The sequence below is a fragment of the Sinohyriopsis cumingii genome, chromosome 15, assembly GCF_028554795.1.
Source record: "Sinohyriopsis cumingii isolate HCF-2022 chromosome 15, ASM2855479v2, whole genome shotgun sequence".
Taxonomy (NCBI): domain Eukaryota; kingdom Metazoa; phylum Mollusca; class Bivalvia; order Unionida; family Unionidae; genus Sinohyriopsis; species Sinohyriopsis cumingii.
In genome coordinates this window covers 60,711,485-60,729,180 of record NC_142975.1, presented here as the reverse complement: position 1 = coordinate 60,729,180, position 17,696 = coordinate 60,711,485, and the positions used below count along the sequence as shown (strand labels likewise).

General features: G+C 37.5%; 1 protein-coding gene across 1 annotated transcript in view; it reads left to right on the top strand.

Annotated features, from left to right (window-relative positions):
* Nucleotides 1-759: 759 nt before the first annotated feature.
* The window catches only part of LOC149781905 (uncharacterized), a 77,521-nt gene continuing 60,584 nt past the window's right edge, over nt 760-17,696 (top strand). The window contains exon 1 of the mRNA XM_089935027.1: nt 760-1,414. Coding sequence (XP_089791153.1) covers nt 760-1,414 — 655 coding nt within the window. The remainder of the gene's footprint in view (nt 1,415-17,696) is intronic.

The window sequence follows — 17,696 nt, the reverse complement described above, 5'->3', positions numbered from 1 at the left end:
CAATAGCACCCACTCTTTACACCACCTCTCCTCACCACAAACATCCTCCCTGCTCACGAACCAAGCTCTGTAATGAAAGCCCGGCATTACCACAGTAACAGTTATTTACGGTAAATAATCTCGTGTCTGTTTATATGTTATTAAAATCTTCAAATGATAACGAACATGTAACGGAAATTTACCGTGCATTAACGTACCTACGACATACTGAACTACCTTAAAGTCAATATATCTTAACCATCACTACCCTTGGCAACTGGACTTGACGTCAAAGTCTCGCTGGATTTATCTGGATCAATACAGGTTCATAATATAGTTGAGGAGCAAAACTTTGTTCTAGAATGGTATTTTGGGGTTTATCTAATCATGATAGAAAATATAATATTATTCTAATAAGAGTGTTTGAGGGATGCTAAATCCTAGAAATCTATAAATTAGATAGTGAAATATATATATATAGAGAGAGAGAGAGAGAGAGAGAGTCAAATACATGCATAAAACAATATCTCCCTAGCATTTCATTGGCAAATTTGGAATGATGCTACTGAAGATGAAGAAAAATGCCCTTAGCTTAAAGTGTGTTACATATTGTGAAAAAAACAATTCAAAGAGAGCATCTAATCAATGCTCAAACGCGTGGATGCACCATGACATTTAGTGACGCTGTGACACTAGTATCTGTCACCTCTCATATCATAATTTCTTTACATTCTGGGCTAAATATCGACATCCAGTCTTGCGATGAGCTTTGAAGACAGAATGGAAGAGAGGAATAGTAATTTTGTCGCAGTTAGAACCACATTGGGACATCTCTGTGCAGAACATCATACGACTGGATTAGGAAAAAGATGTCCTTCTCTGAGAATAGTGCTCCTTGCCATTATTCCATGTCTGGTGCTCATAGTACAGAGCGGTATAACACTATACGCAGATGAACAAAACCTTTTCGATAGCCAAACCATGAAAGATAATATCCAGCTCAGTCTAGAAATCATCAGTCTGGTGCATCGCATTCAGACTGAACGGGGCACAACCGTCCTCTATATAGGAAGTGATGGAGACCCAGATATTTTCACCAGACTCATATTATCCTACGAAAGCACGGATGAAGCGATCTTGCAACTTACCAGATGGGACTCGATGGAAACTCCTGCCAATTTTATATCCAAAACGTCATTCCACGATCATATTAAAAACTTTAGGCATCTTCTGAGCCATTCGAACCTTACAGTTTTTGATGTGGTTGAATTTTACAGCAAAGATAACGAGATATTTCTTTACTGGATAGGAGATACTGTGAGGCACGTGCAAAAAGATGCTTTATGGACACACCTGGTGACCTACCATATGTTAATTGTAAGCATAGAGCAGGCTGGTATAGAAAGAGCTCTGGGAAGCGCCTTCCATCTTCAAGGTAAGAAAGTGGGGAAAAAAGTTTCAAACCCAGTAAGCATGCGCGTTGTTATAGATAAAACATATTGACGCTACTTGCAAAGATGCTGGCAGTGAACATTTATCTTTGAATGACATTTGTACAAATGTTTGTAAAGAGGGATGGGAGACATACACAAATGAAGGTATGGACGTAATATTAGATTGGAAGGTATTTATTAAATTTAAACTGATTTTGTTCATTTATTTTTTTACATTATAAGCATTTTTCGTGTTTCATTTGATCTTGGTGCAGAAATGTTTTACATAAATCCTATATAGCTTGTTGGCTCACTCGATGGAGTAATTCTTGGCATCACTCAGTCTCATTTTTATTTGCAATACAGTGTTTCATGCCATGCTATTGCATGTATACTCATCGATGTTGGTATTAGTGTCGTAATGCCCCTTACTGGTCACTCATCTGTAGTCAGCACTTCACTGTTCTATGCAAAGACGGAAATCAAGAAAAGAAGTGCATATGGAATAAAATAAAGGAATGAAAGATACATGTATTAGAAAATGACGTTAATAGGATTTAGGCCAGCTTGACTTGAGTGAAAGGCAAACGAAAGTGAGTATTTACGAAACAATAAACTGCATTTGCTATGTTTGGATTTTTAAAGCAATTTTCTTCTACTTCTTCTTTACTTGTGATCATTTTTCAATTGCAAACACAAACATATATGTGTATGTGAAACAGAAAAGATAATACGACAGTGAAAAATTGGTGTTAAAATATCAGAGATTACTACGATTATAAATCTAAATAGGATAACTACACAAAAGAAAAGAATAAAACACTTCACGTAATTACTTCGCCAAATCTACATTATATTCAGATGTTGTATTCTGGCAAAAGATGTATAGTAACAATGGTGTACGAGACCACGTGTTACTGTTAGTCTTTAGTGAACGCTCGAAAGGCGGAAAGTGATACAAAGTGATCGAATTAGCAACGTAATTAGGTCAAAACTGTTAAATTTGCGGCATCCAAATGTTTTGTGAACAACTAATTATTGTTTCTTCCAGATATAGTATTTTGTTCAATTGATAATTGCATAAGACTAGTATCTGCACTGTTTTGCAAAACTATGTTGAGGGTTAAGTTAAGGCTACTGTAAAAAAAAAAAAAAAAAAAAGTATAAAAAAGTTGGAAAGACAAGGCCTTGTGGAGACATAAAATGCAAGAAGTGCCAGAAGCAGAGTCATAGGTGACAAGAGAATCATTCAACGTCAGGCTATAACATGCATCACTTCCTTTTGTATTATATACACGAGAGCTGGAACGATATGATGGTCAGAGGTCAAGGAGTGACGTCTGTCGTAATTTCAACGAAGAGCATAAATGTGGTTTTCATTTTCGAATGTGTTGATATAATATCAACCTGAAAAAGTGCAAGTTATATTTTGAACATTATTGAAGTTTGACTAAGTAATCATAGTTTTATTTATTGCTTAGAAGTTGATTATGTGAAAATATTATGGATCAATGATCTTCGCCTGGAACGCGCGAATAAGAAAGAATCGTGACTGTGTCAACGTAATCTTCCTCTGAAGTATCTTACAGAAAACCTATGCTATTTCTTCTAACTCTGATCAAAGACAAATTAGAGTGTTTTTACTACCATCTACTAGATATTGTACAAGTGTGTTTTCCTAGAAGATAATACATATTTATTTGTTTTAACTTGCGCGTACATGTGCAAGAGGATAAAATTCAAATGACGATGTCTTTAGAGGTGATACGAAAAGTCAAGATACCACGAATATGTGAGACACAGTTAGAAATGAAGGATTCAGGGGCTTTGGGTGGTTCTATTTCTGGCGGTGAATCCCAAATTGCTCTGTAAAAGATAAGAGAAGTTAAGATTACAGCAATAATGCCACAAAAGAGTTTTCTCGAGAAAAATTAAATGAAATTGTCAGAAAGAAAGAACTGTAATCTGCATGAGGGAAAGACCTCACATAAAGAATTAAGAAAATAACTGGCATGCAAACCCCACAAAGTAAGAGGCAGTACTCTACACTATTGACATGAGAAGCTGAGCAAGACGAACACTTATCACATACTGGTTTACATTCCCCTTTCTATTCAATTTTATAAAACTAAAATATAACAAATTTTCTCCTACAGGTCTACACTTCCTGAGTACATGTAAAAGAGAAACAAAGTTTTTAAATTGTTCTGCTTCTGGATTTAATTACTCAAGAACGCTATTGCAGCACTCTTAGGGTTTTACAAAACAATGCAACTATCCGGAAATGCTCTGTATTGTTTCGTGTTCTGTTTACGTTGTGGGATAATTAAAATTCGTTCATAATCAGCAACTAAAGCCATTTGTTGCTTACATTATTAGAATAGTCTAGTCAGAGAGTGTATGTACTTGTAAATCCCCTATATCTATATTGGTTTCGATCTAATAGTGACCCCTAATAGTGTCATGTACATTTCTGCTTCAACATATATATTGGCTAGCTTTCAATTTCTCTGTCACTTGTCTTGTTTTAATTTATTACCTTTAATACTACCTTTTCCATCTCCATTTTGGCTTACTTTTTTGTTAGACTTTCCATTTTGGATGACAATGTAATGCCCACCACTCCAATAATCTGACAATATTCAGTATTAATAAAGGAGCCAACTAAAACAACATTCTAGAAATACGAACACCAGTCCAGGAAAACAAAGCTTATTAGACGGTTGTTCTAAATGTTCGAGGCTTTGATGGCCGTCATCACAGTCGAAGGCGTGCAGCCTTTCAAGTTTGGATCCTCTCTGTTCAACGGTATAATTCTGGTATGGATTAAATTATTATTAGTAGTTGTAGTATTAGTATTGTGATCGGGTTCCCTGGCGACCGAGTGGTCTAAAGTGTTCGCCTTTACCAGTCACTGCCATATCATCTATGTACGCGTGGGTTTGATTCTCCAGCTCGGCCAATGTGGTTATGTGAGAACGATTGCCAGTAGTTTCCCTTAGGACGATGGTTCTTTCCTGGGATTTATTCTGGAATATTCCTTGATCACTTAAACGTGACGCCATTTATCGCCTATCGTGTGCTGAAGAAATGGCGTTAAACAAACAGCAACAGCATTAATGTGTTCTTAACTATCTTGCATAGCATACCTCAATCGTCATTAGAGTACAATATGCAAAATATAATTTCGATTCCATCAACATATAGGCATATGCTCACCTTTTAAATGTACGAGTATAGGCTTTCTTCCAGCCCCAGGAAATAAATAAATCATCTGACAATAGAAATCTGAACGATGCAAAGGTAATTTAGGTTTCCAGTACAATAACACAGAAACACAAATGAGATTATGTCACGTAGAGAACTATGAACTCTTTAAGGCTTTCAGACAATCTGGTATCCCTGAAAAGAAAAGTGATACTAAATTGTGACCCTAATTTCTGTTATCTGGAATTTTATATTTGATATTCCAAATTGAAGTCTGATTTTAAGCACACACACACACACACACACACACACACACACACACATTAATATGCATATAGAAGAGTGTAACAAAATTATTTACAAGATGGTAAGAATATGTTTGGCTTATACCTGTGAAGCAATTTATTATAAACATTGTTTTGTAACGTGGTACCATAAAGTTGCTTGTAAGCATTTACAAATTTTAAAAAAAAACAGTGGAAACAAAAAATGACTATTAGAAAAATCAAATATGTAGTAATAAGATAACCGGGTTGGATTTCGGATTTATAACAGAACATATCTGAATGTGATACAAATACAATTTTGAATGATGAATGACTTGAATAAGAAAAGATTTATGATTAATACGTGCGTGTATAAGATCCAAATATTGGACAAATTAACATAATCCGCACGAACGTAATAATGCAACAAATGAAAATGCAAATAAATGGCCTTACACAGCACAAGGACAGGATGGAAAGATTCACTAATTTCACACGACGAAAAAAATGAGTTTCACTCGAATAGTAAAAATGAATTCACTCAAAAAGTGACAGAGGAGGTATTTTTACTCAAATAGTAAAATTATGAAAAGGGGACAGATATCATACGAAATATCTTTACAATTCTAAAAATACTGGGTATTAAAACCCCCAAAATTAGCCCACGGCTAAAAGATTACATGTATTGAGTTACACACTCCATCACCAGCACATATGGCTACCAGTCACATTGGTCAATCAAGCAGTCAGTATTCCACGTAGTCACCGACAACCATTCAATTCCTTGGTCAATCAAGCAATCAGCGCCCACCAATCAGTCAGCATCGTCCGATCACCTGCTACTCGACTAGCAACACTGTTCACTCAGCTCTGCGGCTGCTATGGTTCAACTTTACGGCTGCTATGGTCAACTTCTTTGGTTAGCTCTACAGCTGGTACCACGTCGACTCCGATCAGCTCTACAACTGCGATTCCGATCAGCTGAAAATACATCTAATACCGAGTACTATGCTTGACACGGGCATATACATTAAAACGTAATGATATTATATACGGTAAGCTATACAGATTTCATTATCGGCACAATAAGTACAAAACAATTACAACGTTCAGAATAATTACAAAACAATAAACGGGTTCAGAAGTGAACCTACCCGTGCCCGATAGGAATCCTACGGTACTAAACGTTTCTTAAAAATACAACTTTATATTGCTAATATAAATCTCTTGCTAAGTCACAAACAATAATATAAATACTTTGCATTATACTACGTGAGCCGAAACTACATAGAAGACATACACAAAATAAACGTGTTAGTACAATATCTATAACTTATACACAAGGAATAATTAAATAACTCACATACCTCTACAGCTGAAGATGTGCAAGTCCTTAAAGTATGTGTTGACACTACTTAGCCCTATCCCAGCATATATAGCTGGTTGACACTTCTTAGCCCCATCCCAGCATAAATAGCTGGTTAAGACTTAGAAGTGACACCCTTGTTTTCCGAAAATGTTATGTGGTGAGGGGTTTCCTTGTCCACCCATTTAGTGTTGGATGTTTTCGTGTTTAATAATAATAATAATAATAATAATAATAATAATATATTAATAAAATAAGTGTAATTTTGTCAGGGTTGCTCTGTTTTATTCGCCTAATTACATAGTTTTTTTTTATATTATCCCACTAAAAGCTTGGGTGGTTGCACTGTCTTCTCTGTGCCTGGGCTGGCAGTGGGCCTGGTTTCTATCCCCCCCCGCTTAGAACTTAGGATAGTATTAAGTTCCTTATGAACTATTAAGTCCCAGGGAGGGTTCCATTCCTTTTTATTTTGTGGTTAAGTATATTAGAGTGACACTGCCAAAGTCATTTTTTGTCTTGGTGTTTTGCATTAGTGAGTTTTGTGTTGTAGTAGTTCCCCTTTAGATGTGAGGATGGCTGTGCCTTGATCAAATTCATTGTAGTTGTTTGTTCCTTATCTATACATGTTTGTGTTAAAAGAAATTTTGAATAAGTATTTAAGGCCGAAAATAAATTATTTAGTGCTGAAAACAATAAATTGTCTGTGTGCTTTGTATTTTGTTTTGTGAATGCATGTGGTGCGTTTGTCTAAGTACATATATATACGTCTGCTGGCTGTTGTATTATTGTTCATTTATTTGTCTTTCACAAAGTCTATAATCCTGTATGTATCAAACTGTATCCATTTTGTTGTTTTTCTATATAGTCAGCTCTTGTGATACTTACTTCCTCGGTTCCTTTTTCCGACATCCAGGTTAATTGTACGTGTTCTTGGTAGGGCTCCGTTAAAAAGTCTTGTTTTGTAGGGTATACCTCTTAAGAGGTACCAATTTTAAAATTCCATAATTATAGATCCAAGTATATATATGTTAAGAGTTCCATATCCATGAATCATAGTCCATATATATTATTTTTCTGTTGTCATTTTATAATAATATTGGTTTGTTTTGTAGATATTTGTTTTCATAGAAGAACTAAGTTAAAATGTCCCCGTATATCTTAAATCTCTATCCATGAATCAAAGTCCTTATCCGTTTTCCATTATGTTGCCGTTACGTGGTATTGTAGTTTTGTTTTATTAGTTATACTTTAATGAGAAGTACGAAGTTTAGAATTCCTCTATATATTTAATCCGTAATCATCAAAGTCAATATCCGTTCCTGTTTTGTTACCATTGTATTGTTGATTTGTTTTATGGGTTATAATTTCTAAGAAGTACCAGCTGATTCACTCTTGCCTCGTGTTCCCGTGCAATATCCTCCCTTGCCTTTTCCTGACATTACTCCTGTTCAAGTGCCAACAGAATGAATCCGACCGCTCACTGACAAGACGTTACGTAATTTACATCATTAAAGTAGACTGCTCACTGACAATACGTTCCGTAATGTAAAGATTTAGTCTTACGGAGAGGTATTTATACAGAGACTGTGCAGTCATACATCATCTGTTCGTTGGAAGTATTCGGCGTTTCCCATTGAAAGCACTTCGCACGTGGCACGTGCGGTATAGGATGAACCGAACTCACTGTTTCGAAATATTTTTACAATATATATATATATATATATATATATATATATATATATATATATATATATATATATATATATATATATATATATATATATATATATATATATATTGTATATGGTGTATATATATCACATCGGGTATCGTTGTACAAAAAATACGAAACCCGAGTACATATATCTAATAGATAAAAGGAATTTATTCAATCCCGTGACATATGTTTACATGAGGATTGTCATAAAACTCCCATGTATTCATTCTGATTACAAATATGTCTTCCCATCATGAAAGTAGCAAAGAACAAGAAGGAAGATTAAAATTTAAATAAGCAAGCAGTTTACTAAGTATCAACCTAGCTGACAAAGTTTATATTTGCTTGTTTTGATTCTTGTATATCATGTATATTACCATATTCTTAACAGTGTGTATTGAATGTAATAGTGTGTACACATAGAGAAAGAGACATAGAGATAGAGAGAGAGAAAAAAAAAACTATTATGGTCTGTATTAATGTTACTTAAAGCAGAATAATTGCTTAGATCAACTGTAAATATACTAAAATGTTTTAATTACCTCTTGTTAGTTCGTTATTGCGCTTACTTTCTATTCAACGCTAATTTCCATACGCCAGAACGTGAATTCCTGAGCGTTCAGTGTATACAGGAAGCTAGCGTGTTTGTAGTTCTCTTTCTTCATAAAATCAATATTTCATATTTAGAGCAGAAGTGTCTTATACTGATTTAGTCGATGTGAATTTAAAACAAAAAACTTCAAAAGAAAACAGTTATCTTATCAATTTATAAATATGATTGTGAACAACAAGAATAGGCACAGAACTACATTTTGTAGCGGACACAATCGCATATATGTGAGGAGTTTATTCACTTGGTCAAGACACGGTTGCCTGGAGGATATCAAAACTCCGTTCAAAGGGCAAATTCGTGTACTTGTGTAATATAAATAAAATATATGTATAGCATGTACGCTGTATCAGTTATATACCACTCGTTGTATAAATGTTATATATATATATATATATATATATATATATATATATATATATATATATATATATATATATATATATATATATGCCTCCGATGCGGGAGGTCGTGGATTCGAACTCTAGCCGAGTAAAAGCAAAGGCTAACAAAAATGGTACTACCAGCTGCCTCAGCATTAAGACGGCAGTGCTAGGACTAGTCAGCCTGGTGTCAGGATAATGTGACCGAGTGGGCCATAACGCCATAGTGCTAGACATCACTTTAGACTGCCACACTGCAGACATAGTAGTGATATGAGTGAAAAATTATTAAAATTAGTTGTCGATGTAAATGAACAAAAAATCCAAAACGTTGCTACATTCGCTAATTACCTCTTCACAAGTTTGATCATCCTAAAGTCCTTATTGCTCAGCTGATGTAAGCTTGTAGCTTATATCTGTAAACTTTTATTTTGTAAGAAATGACATCTTCAAATCCAAACTTACAAATGCACTATTTGTAATTAAATTTCATTAAATCGTCTATTTTCCTTTTCGTAAATAATTTTTTTCATGCTCATAGTATGTGATTAGAATTGTGTGTCCGACTTTTAGGACTGGAATGTTACTAAAACAGCAAAGTGATGTATGGTCATGTTTATTACTTGAGACAGATCTATACACAGCACACAGTCTCTCTCTCTCTCTCTCTCACACACACACACACACACACACACACACACATGTATATATATATATATATATATATATATATATATATATATATATATATATATATATATATATATATATATATATATATATATATATGAGATTGTGAATAGACTGCATTTCTTAGGTATGATGCTTCACTTGATACATTAGAGTAATTGTGGTAATTGTGTTGCTTATAAAATAAACTTACTCTTTTCTGTCACGACATCCTACTGTTTCATCGTTATTCTCCTTTCATCTACTTCATGAAAATCATATTTGCGAGGTTAAGTTTCAATCTTCTTCATCTCAAAGCCATGCCTTAGATAATGTAAATCAAATGAAATTCAGATAAGGCAAAAAAAAAAAAAAATACATTACTTTGACATTGTGGTTGGATCTTACGGCCTATTAATCTGACTTTTGGTATTAATAGCGATGAGTTAGAATTGTTGATTCTATGATGATATTGGTTATCAGCGATGATTTGTAGGAAGCGGTATTGCTTGCTATAAGATGACATGCAATAATGAAGTACCCAAAGTCAAAATGCCTATCTTTTTCTTCATGTTTGGAATCTCATTTCCAGAAGGAAACAAAATGGCTATGGGGTGGATGGGATATTAGATTATAATCATAATAAACGTCTGCCAGTAATTAATGTAAGATTATTTTCAGTCCGTCTTTTGATATGGGATTATATATATATATATATATATATATATATATATATATATATATATATATATATATATATATATATATATATATATATATATATATATATATATATATATGGCATTATCACACATATAGAACCTGTATGATATGCAACAACTTTATCACCGGGACCCCATTTAGCAAGATTATGTTAAAACTCGTCGATTTGCATTCACTTTTTGTTTTGACATACACTGACTATTTGATAGTTTTAGATATTTAGATCTAAGCTGTAAAGTTTTAAAACGTAGAATATCTTAATCAGTAATACCAATCAAACCAAATATAATCAGCAAATCCTTAGTTTGGCTCTTTTAATATGTGTGGAAGCCATTGTTAAGCTGAACTATGATATATAAATAATGAAATAAACCACCCTTGTTATGAAGATGCCTATCTCCATCAAGTTTCATAATTATATATATCTACAATCTGTATGCATGGTGTATAAAGAGGAATAGTTATGAAGTAAATGCAAAATCTTAATCCAGTACAATGTGAAATATAGGTCACAGTGGCCTTTAATTGCAAGAATAGATACTAACAGAGATGTTTAAACTCATCCTGAATGATAAGTGTTTGAGAAGTTCATAACAACATGTAACCTTTCAGTGAAGCATGATGTGTGTACTACAGTGACCTACATTTGTAATGGTGATCAACATGCATTCCCTCATCAAGTTTATGATTGCTTGTATACCATGCATATAAAATGCCTAAACCAGAGCAAAATGCACATCCTTAACAAAGAAACTACACGATTATATATGTATATATTCAAAAGTATCCCTATTGTCGCACTCCCCTGAAACTCGTGCATATTGTCGCCTCAGACTTGAAACAACAAAGAATGGTTGAGATGATGCGAGGCTGTAAGTATGTATGAGCCTTTGAATGGGCAGATATTGAGGGTAGTACATAAACTTCGTCCAAGAGGCAAACTAAACATGTATATATGGTCTACACTTCTACATGTATCATGAATAATTAATCTTCTAAAGGATACACAGAACGGATTATATTCGGAATACTTCTAAAGGATACACAGAACGGATTATATTCGGAATACTTCATCTACTTCATATCCTATATTCATGTATGAGTTCTTAACTACTACACAAAATTTTACTCTGAGCTACTTGTACATTTTCTAAAGTTTTTACAATGGAAATAGACCACCACATCATATGCGTTCTTATAAAATCAATACAAATCAAACCTTCACATTTTCTTTGAGAGTATCTGTCCTGCAGTCATTAAGTTTTCCGTTTGATTCATCATTCAGTGTGAGATAAAGCACTACTGTGTCATTACTTTGTAGTGCCTGCATTGTTGTGAAACCCATCAGAATCAGAAGCCTTCAAGACTAAATTATTTGCTTCTGTTTGTTGTTGTTGTTGTTGTAGGGTTTAACGCCATAGTAGTTAAGTGGGCCACTATACGTACAATGGAAATTAGCATTACGGAGACCCCTGGGCGAATATACGTACAATGGAAATTTAACATGGCGAAAAATCGTGGGTTAATATACGTACAAGGGGAATTAACATGGGAAAAAATTGTGGGCCGATATACGTACAAGGGGAATTTAACATGGGGAATAGAGTTTGGGGGTTGTTTAGGGACAAAGGGGAATTGAATAAGGGATTTTTTTTTTTAAAAAAAAAATTTTTAAAAAGGGGTAGGCAATGGAAAGGCTATCTCTTTTCGAGAAATATGGCTGGCCCTGAAAAGGGCCTTTGGGTTTATGTTAATGTATTCATTAACAAAAATGGTACCGCATTGCTCTTCTTCTTGTCCTTAGGCTACGTCTCACTGTTGGTCCGTAAATCAGCACTCTTTTCAGGCATCCTTGTCTTTCAACGTAGATCCTACGTATCCACAGGCTGGTGTTTGTCCTGTGGACAACGGTCCACTTGGATCGGACATACATGAGCATGTCCGTCCGGAACATCATGGAAGACACAAGCGTAGAAGATTGCACATCGGTCCACATCTTGAAGCGACGAGAACAAGTGAATCAATGCAGTGAACTGCGCTTATTTATAGGTACAGGAAGGATTGAAACGGATTGAATTCATTCACCAATCCGAACACGCGTTACAAAATTCAGTCAGCTCGCATCCAATCCGAAGAGAGCAGTCTGTGACGTCACGTGGTCTATATAGATTCGTTAGCGCTTGTGTGCAGTCAATCTATGCGACAGTGATTCAACATGACGGAAACTCAGAAAACGATCCATTGGGGTGCACCAGCAGGGGAGACTGCCCAAGGGAACCCGGACTTACTTTCAGAAGAGGTACATTGGGATTTTGTGGATTTTCTTACCTCGCAAGAATTTGTTCCGGAACCTTCGTTACCTTCTTCATTACCGCAAGTGGAGAATTTTAGACAGAGACAGAAAGAAGAATTGGAGAAATTTATGCAACGACAAAAGGAAGCGGAACAAGCTTTTCTCCTACAGCAACAGCAACAGCAACAAGAAGAGGTAAGAAAAAAACAACAGCAACAACAGCAAGAAGAAGTAGCAGCAAAGAAACAAGAGGGTGAAAATCAAACGGCTACGGTACTGTTGGACATTTTAGCGGAGTTAAGAAGTCTGAAACAAATGTATCAGACTTCTTTATCACGACCGAAGAGAATACGACCTTCCCGAGCTAAACACGCCAACCCTGTGACTAAGCCTGTCGTACCACCCTTAGTGATTTCAACCCAATCATCAGAAGTAGGCCTTGGCCGTGGCAAAGGCTTAAGGCAGTTAAAGTTGATTGGTTAAACTCACCCCTACACCAAAATAAAAAGGCCCTTTTCAGGGCCACCCACATTTCTCGAAAAGAAATACAATTTCAATTTGTCAATAACTCAAAAATAAACCCCCTCCCATTTTACCCTTATAGTACGTGTCTGTGTATGAGTGCGTGAGTGTAGCTTCTTATTTTAAAATCAAAACTCAAAGACACTTACCTTATATCATTCATGTATTCTTTTATCCATTTTTTTACAATCCAATTCACAATTCACCACAGAACACTTTAATTAAAAGTTCATTGACTTCTTCTTTCTCCTTGTTTAGTCTCTCTGTTTTTTTGAATTTCTTCACCGTTTTTTCCTCATTTTCTTCCCTTCTTCTTTTCTTCTCCTGTTTCTTTGCTTCTTTTAAATAGAATTGTCTTCTTTCTTCCTCTTCTTCCTCTGAAGAATCCCTCTCTTCTTCCGAAGAATCCCTCTCTTCTTCCGAAGAATCCCTCTCTTTTTCCGAAGAATCCCTCTCTTCTTCTGAAGAATCCTTCTTTTCTTCTGACTCCTCTTGTTTCTTTTTTGGGCAATCTGGAGACCAATGTCCTTTTTCTTTACAATAATAACAGGTATCTTGACTTTTGTCTCTTTTAGTCCCTGTTTTTGTTCTGTTTTGACGGTCTGGACACTCTGAAGACCAATGCCCTTTCTTCTGACAGATATAGCAAGTATCTTGACTTTTATCTCGAAAGGAAAGGAGAGTAGTCCGTCGGCTGGTCTGAAGAGAATTTTCTAATGACCCCTCGCAAAGCTCTGACGAAACGTTCCATCTGGGTAGTCTCTTCCATCGTTGTGCTCGGCTTGAGAGTGAAATGAATAGTGAAAGGACAAGACACACACCCTTTTTATATACGCTGGTTTGCCAAGACTATAAATTAGTCTGTGGTGTTTAAACTTGAGTCATTTGACGTTTTGCACTCAAGATGAAACGATCCCATTCATTCGAGAAGAAAGAAGAAGAAGAAAGTAAGAGGCAGAAACGTGATCTATCGCCTCGTACCAGGGCTGAAATCTTGGCACAAATTCATGCCAGTGATTTTGAAGAGGACATGAGTGAACCAGAATTTGAAACCTCTAAACCAAGTTCGTCACCCTTAGTCAACCCTGAAAAATGCTATTCCATTCGAGAGACGGAAAAGCGCTCCTCTAGAAAATTTAGAACCACGGCTTACACCTACACGGTGAAGTTTAAAGATTTCAAGGCCGACGTACCCTTGGAGAAAGCAGAAGGGTTCATCACCGAGATGTGGGATTCTTTGCTCACCGCACTCAAGCGACAATGTCAACCCAAAGAAGACGATCGCTTGACACTATCCATAGATCACGACGGTTTGAAATCCCCTGTTTGGATCGAGTTTAGCAGACCTGCAGAACTAACCCCTTCCAAAATCATGGACAAGATTCAACACGTACAACAATCTAATGACCAGTTTGACATCACCGATGGTAAAGCCACACTGAAAATGGCCCACGTCTCTCTTCCTCAAGGGACAGGACGCAAAAAGATGTTATTGGTGAACGAGCTTCGCAGCATTAAGCGTAGTCTTGTCCAAATTCACAATCCTCATGACCAGATGTGTTTAGCCCGTGCCATCGTGGTGGGACGAACCTATGCCAACAAGAACGACACGACAGAATGGAAAAGAACCTGGAACACTATTCAACGATCCGATCGAGCCAAACAACGAAACGAAGCAGAACTCCTGTTGCAACAAGCTGGCCTGTCCAAAGACACACCCTGTGGCATTCCTGAGATGCAAAAATTGCAAGACGCCCTAGCTCCACGCTACACCTTGAAAGTGCACCCTCAAGAAATGCGCGGGCCTCTGTTGTTTCGAGGCCAAGACTTTGAGGACGGAAAATACATTCATGTTTATCATCACGATGACCATTTCGATACCATTACCAGTATCACCGGATTCCTGGGATACAGATATTACTGTGAGAAATGTGACTATGGTTATAATAATCGAGAGCAACACAAGCATTGTGGATGGAAATGCCCAGGATGTTTGGCCTCTCCACCCTGTCTGAGCGAAGAACCAGTGCCTTGTTCGACTTGTCTGCGCACGTTTGTCAGCCCTACCTGTTACCAACAACATTTGAAAACACAAGGTTCACAGAAGAAATGTGCTTGTCAACTCCTGAGATTGTGCCCTACGTGTAGACAAGGCATACGTACCAACAATGCCAAGGCACACGTATGTCGAGGAAAGAAAAAATGTCACATTTGTCACCACATCGTGGACTTGGAACACGAATGTTACGTGCAAAAATACCAACCCCCACCAGAGAAAGAGGACGGTCACAAGAAGAAAGGCAATTTCATCTTTTTCGATTTCGAATGCATGCAAGAGACCGGCATTCACATTCCTAATTTCTGCGTGGCTCATCGAGCGTGCGAAAAGTGCATTCAAGAACCTATCTTCAGTCATTGCCCTCACTGCAGCAAGATTCCTGGAGGACGTGAAAAAATCTTTCGGGGACCGAACACGTTAGCCGATTTTGCCCGATGGGTCTTAGACCCCATCGACAAGACGTGGAGCCAAGAGGACATCGAACGTTACGGAGATTGTCATCGTCATGCCACGGTGATGGCTCACGATTTCTCCGGATACGATGGACAGTTTCTTTTGAGGTACTATACGGAACATGGCACCGAACGTCCTAAAGTGATTTTGAACGGAGCCAAAATCATTTTCATGCAAGTGGGACAAGTGCAGTTTAAAGATTCGATGAGTTACTTGGCCATGCCTTTGAGTCGAATGCCTAAAACGTTTGGAATGACAGAAATGGCTAAAGGGTACTTTCCACACTTTTTCAATACGGAAGCCAATCAACATGCCGTTCTACCCCATTTGCCTGAGGCTCACTATTACGATCCCGACAACATGCGTACCGAACAACGAGAAGCTTTCTACGCTTGGTACCAGGCTCATGCCTCTGACCCCTTCGACTTTCAGGAAGAAATGTTAAAGTATTGTCGTTCCGACGTGGACATTTTACGGCGTTGCTGTGGAAAATTTCGAGAACTGTTCATGGAACACGGAGGGGTCGATCCTTTGAAAGAAGCTTGCACCATTGCCAAAGCGTGTTCCTTAGTGTACCGCCAACGATTCATGCCTGAAAACACCGTGGCTGTCATCAGTCCTCAAACGACCAACTATGTCAAGCGTCAATATTCGGTCAAAGCCCTACGTTGGTTACATTACTTGTGCGACAAGGAAGACAAATGGATTCAGCATGCCCGCAACGGAGGAGGCGAAAAGACCATCGGAACGTATTCGGTCGATGGCTGGGACTTAGAAAACCCCAAGATCGTGTACGAGTTTAACGGTTGCTTATTTCACGGATGTCCCGTCTGCTACCCTGACCGTGACACTAAAAATCAGTTTTTGCAACGAACCATGGAAGACTTGTACCAGGACACTTGTCAGCGACGCCTAAAGTTAGAACAGCAAGGATACCAAGTGGTGGAAATGTGGGAACACGAGTACGATCACCGTTTGAAAACCGATCCCGAGTTTAAACGCCTCGTGGAAAGTTACCAGTTCATGGACCCGCTGAACCCGAGGTATAGTTTGTACGGAGGAAGGACCAATGCCACCTGTTTGCTGTACCAAGCCGACGAAGAGAAAGGAGAAGAAATCAAATACTTGGACGTGTGTTCGCTGTATCCCTACGTGTGCAAATATTGTCGCTTTCCTGTAGGGCACCCGCAATTGTTGACGGAACACATCGACCTGAAATACATTCGACAATACGAAGCCTTGATCAAGTGTAAAGTTTTGCCTCCCACGAACCTATACCATCCCGTCTTACCTCACCATTGCCAAGGCAAACTGATGTTTCCCTTGTGCCGTACTTGTGCCGAAACGTGCAACCAGGACCAACCTTGCCATCACAGCCAGGAAGAACGTGCCTTGACGGGAACCTGGGTCAGCGTGGAATTGTTCAAAGCTCTGGACATGGGATACCAACTGTTAGAAGTGTACGAAATTTGCCACTTTCCCAAGACACAACAGTACCACAAGGGTGACCCTACTCAGAAAGGCATTTTCGCCGACTACGTGGATGCCTTTTTGAAACTGAAACAAGAAGCCAGCGGCTATCCTTCCTGTTGTCACACTCCCGAAGACCAAATACAATTCAAAGAGAAATACTATGCACAAGAAGGCATCTCTTTAGACCACATCGAAAAAAACGAAGGCAGGCGATCGTTTGCCAAAGTGATGTTAAATTGCTTGTGGGGTAAAATGGCACAACGACCGTGTTTACCAAAGACGGAATATTTGACAGAACCTTCCCGCTACTTCCAGATGATTCACGACAAAACCAAATACATGAAACACGTGGACGTCGTTCGAGAGGATTTGATCTTGGTCAATTACGAAGAAGATCTGGACTTTGTACAAGACGACCCTTTTGGAAATGTCATCATTGCGGCTTACGTGACAGCTCATGCTCGCTTAAAATTGTACGAAGCTTTAGAACTGTTAGAAGAACGCGTCCTGCACTTTGACACGGACAGTTGCATTTACATCCAT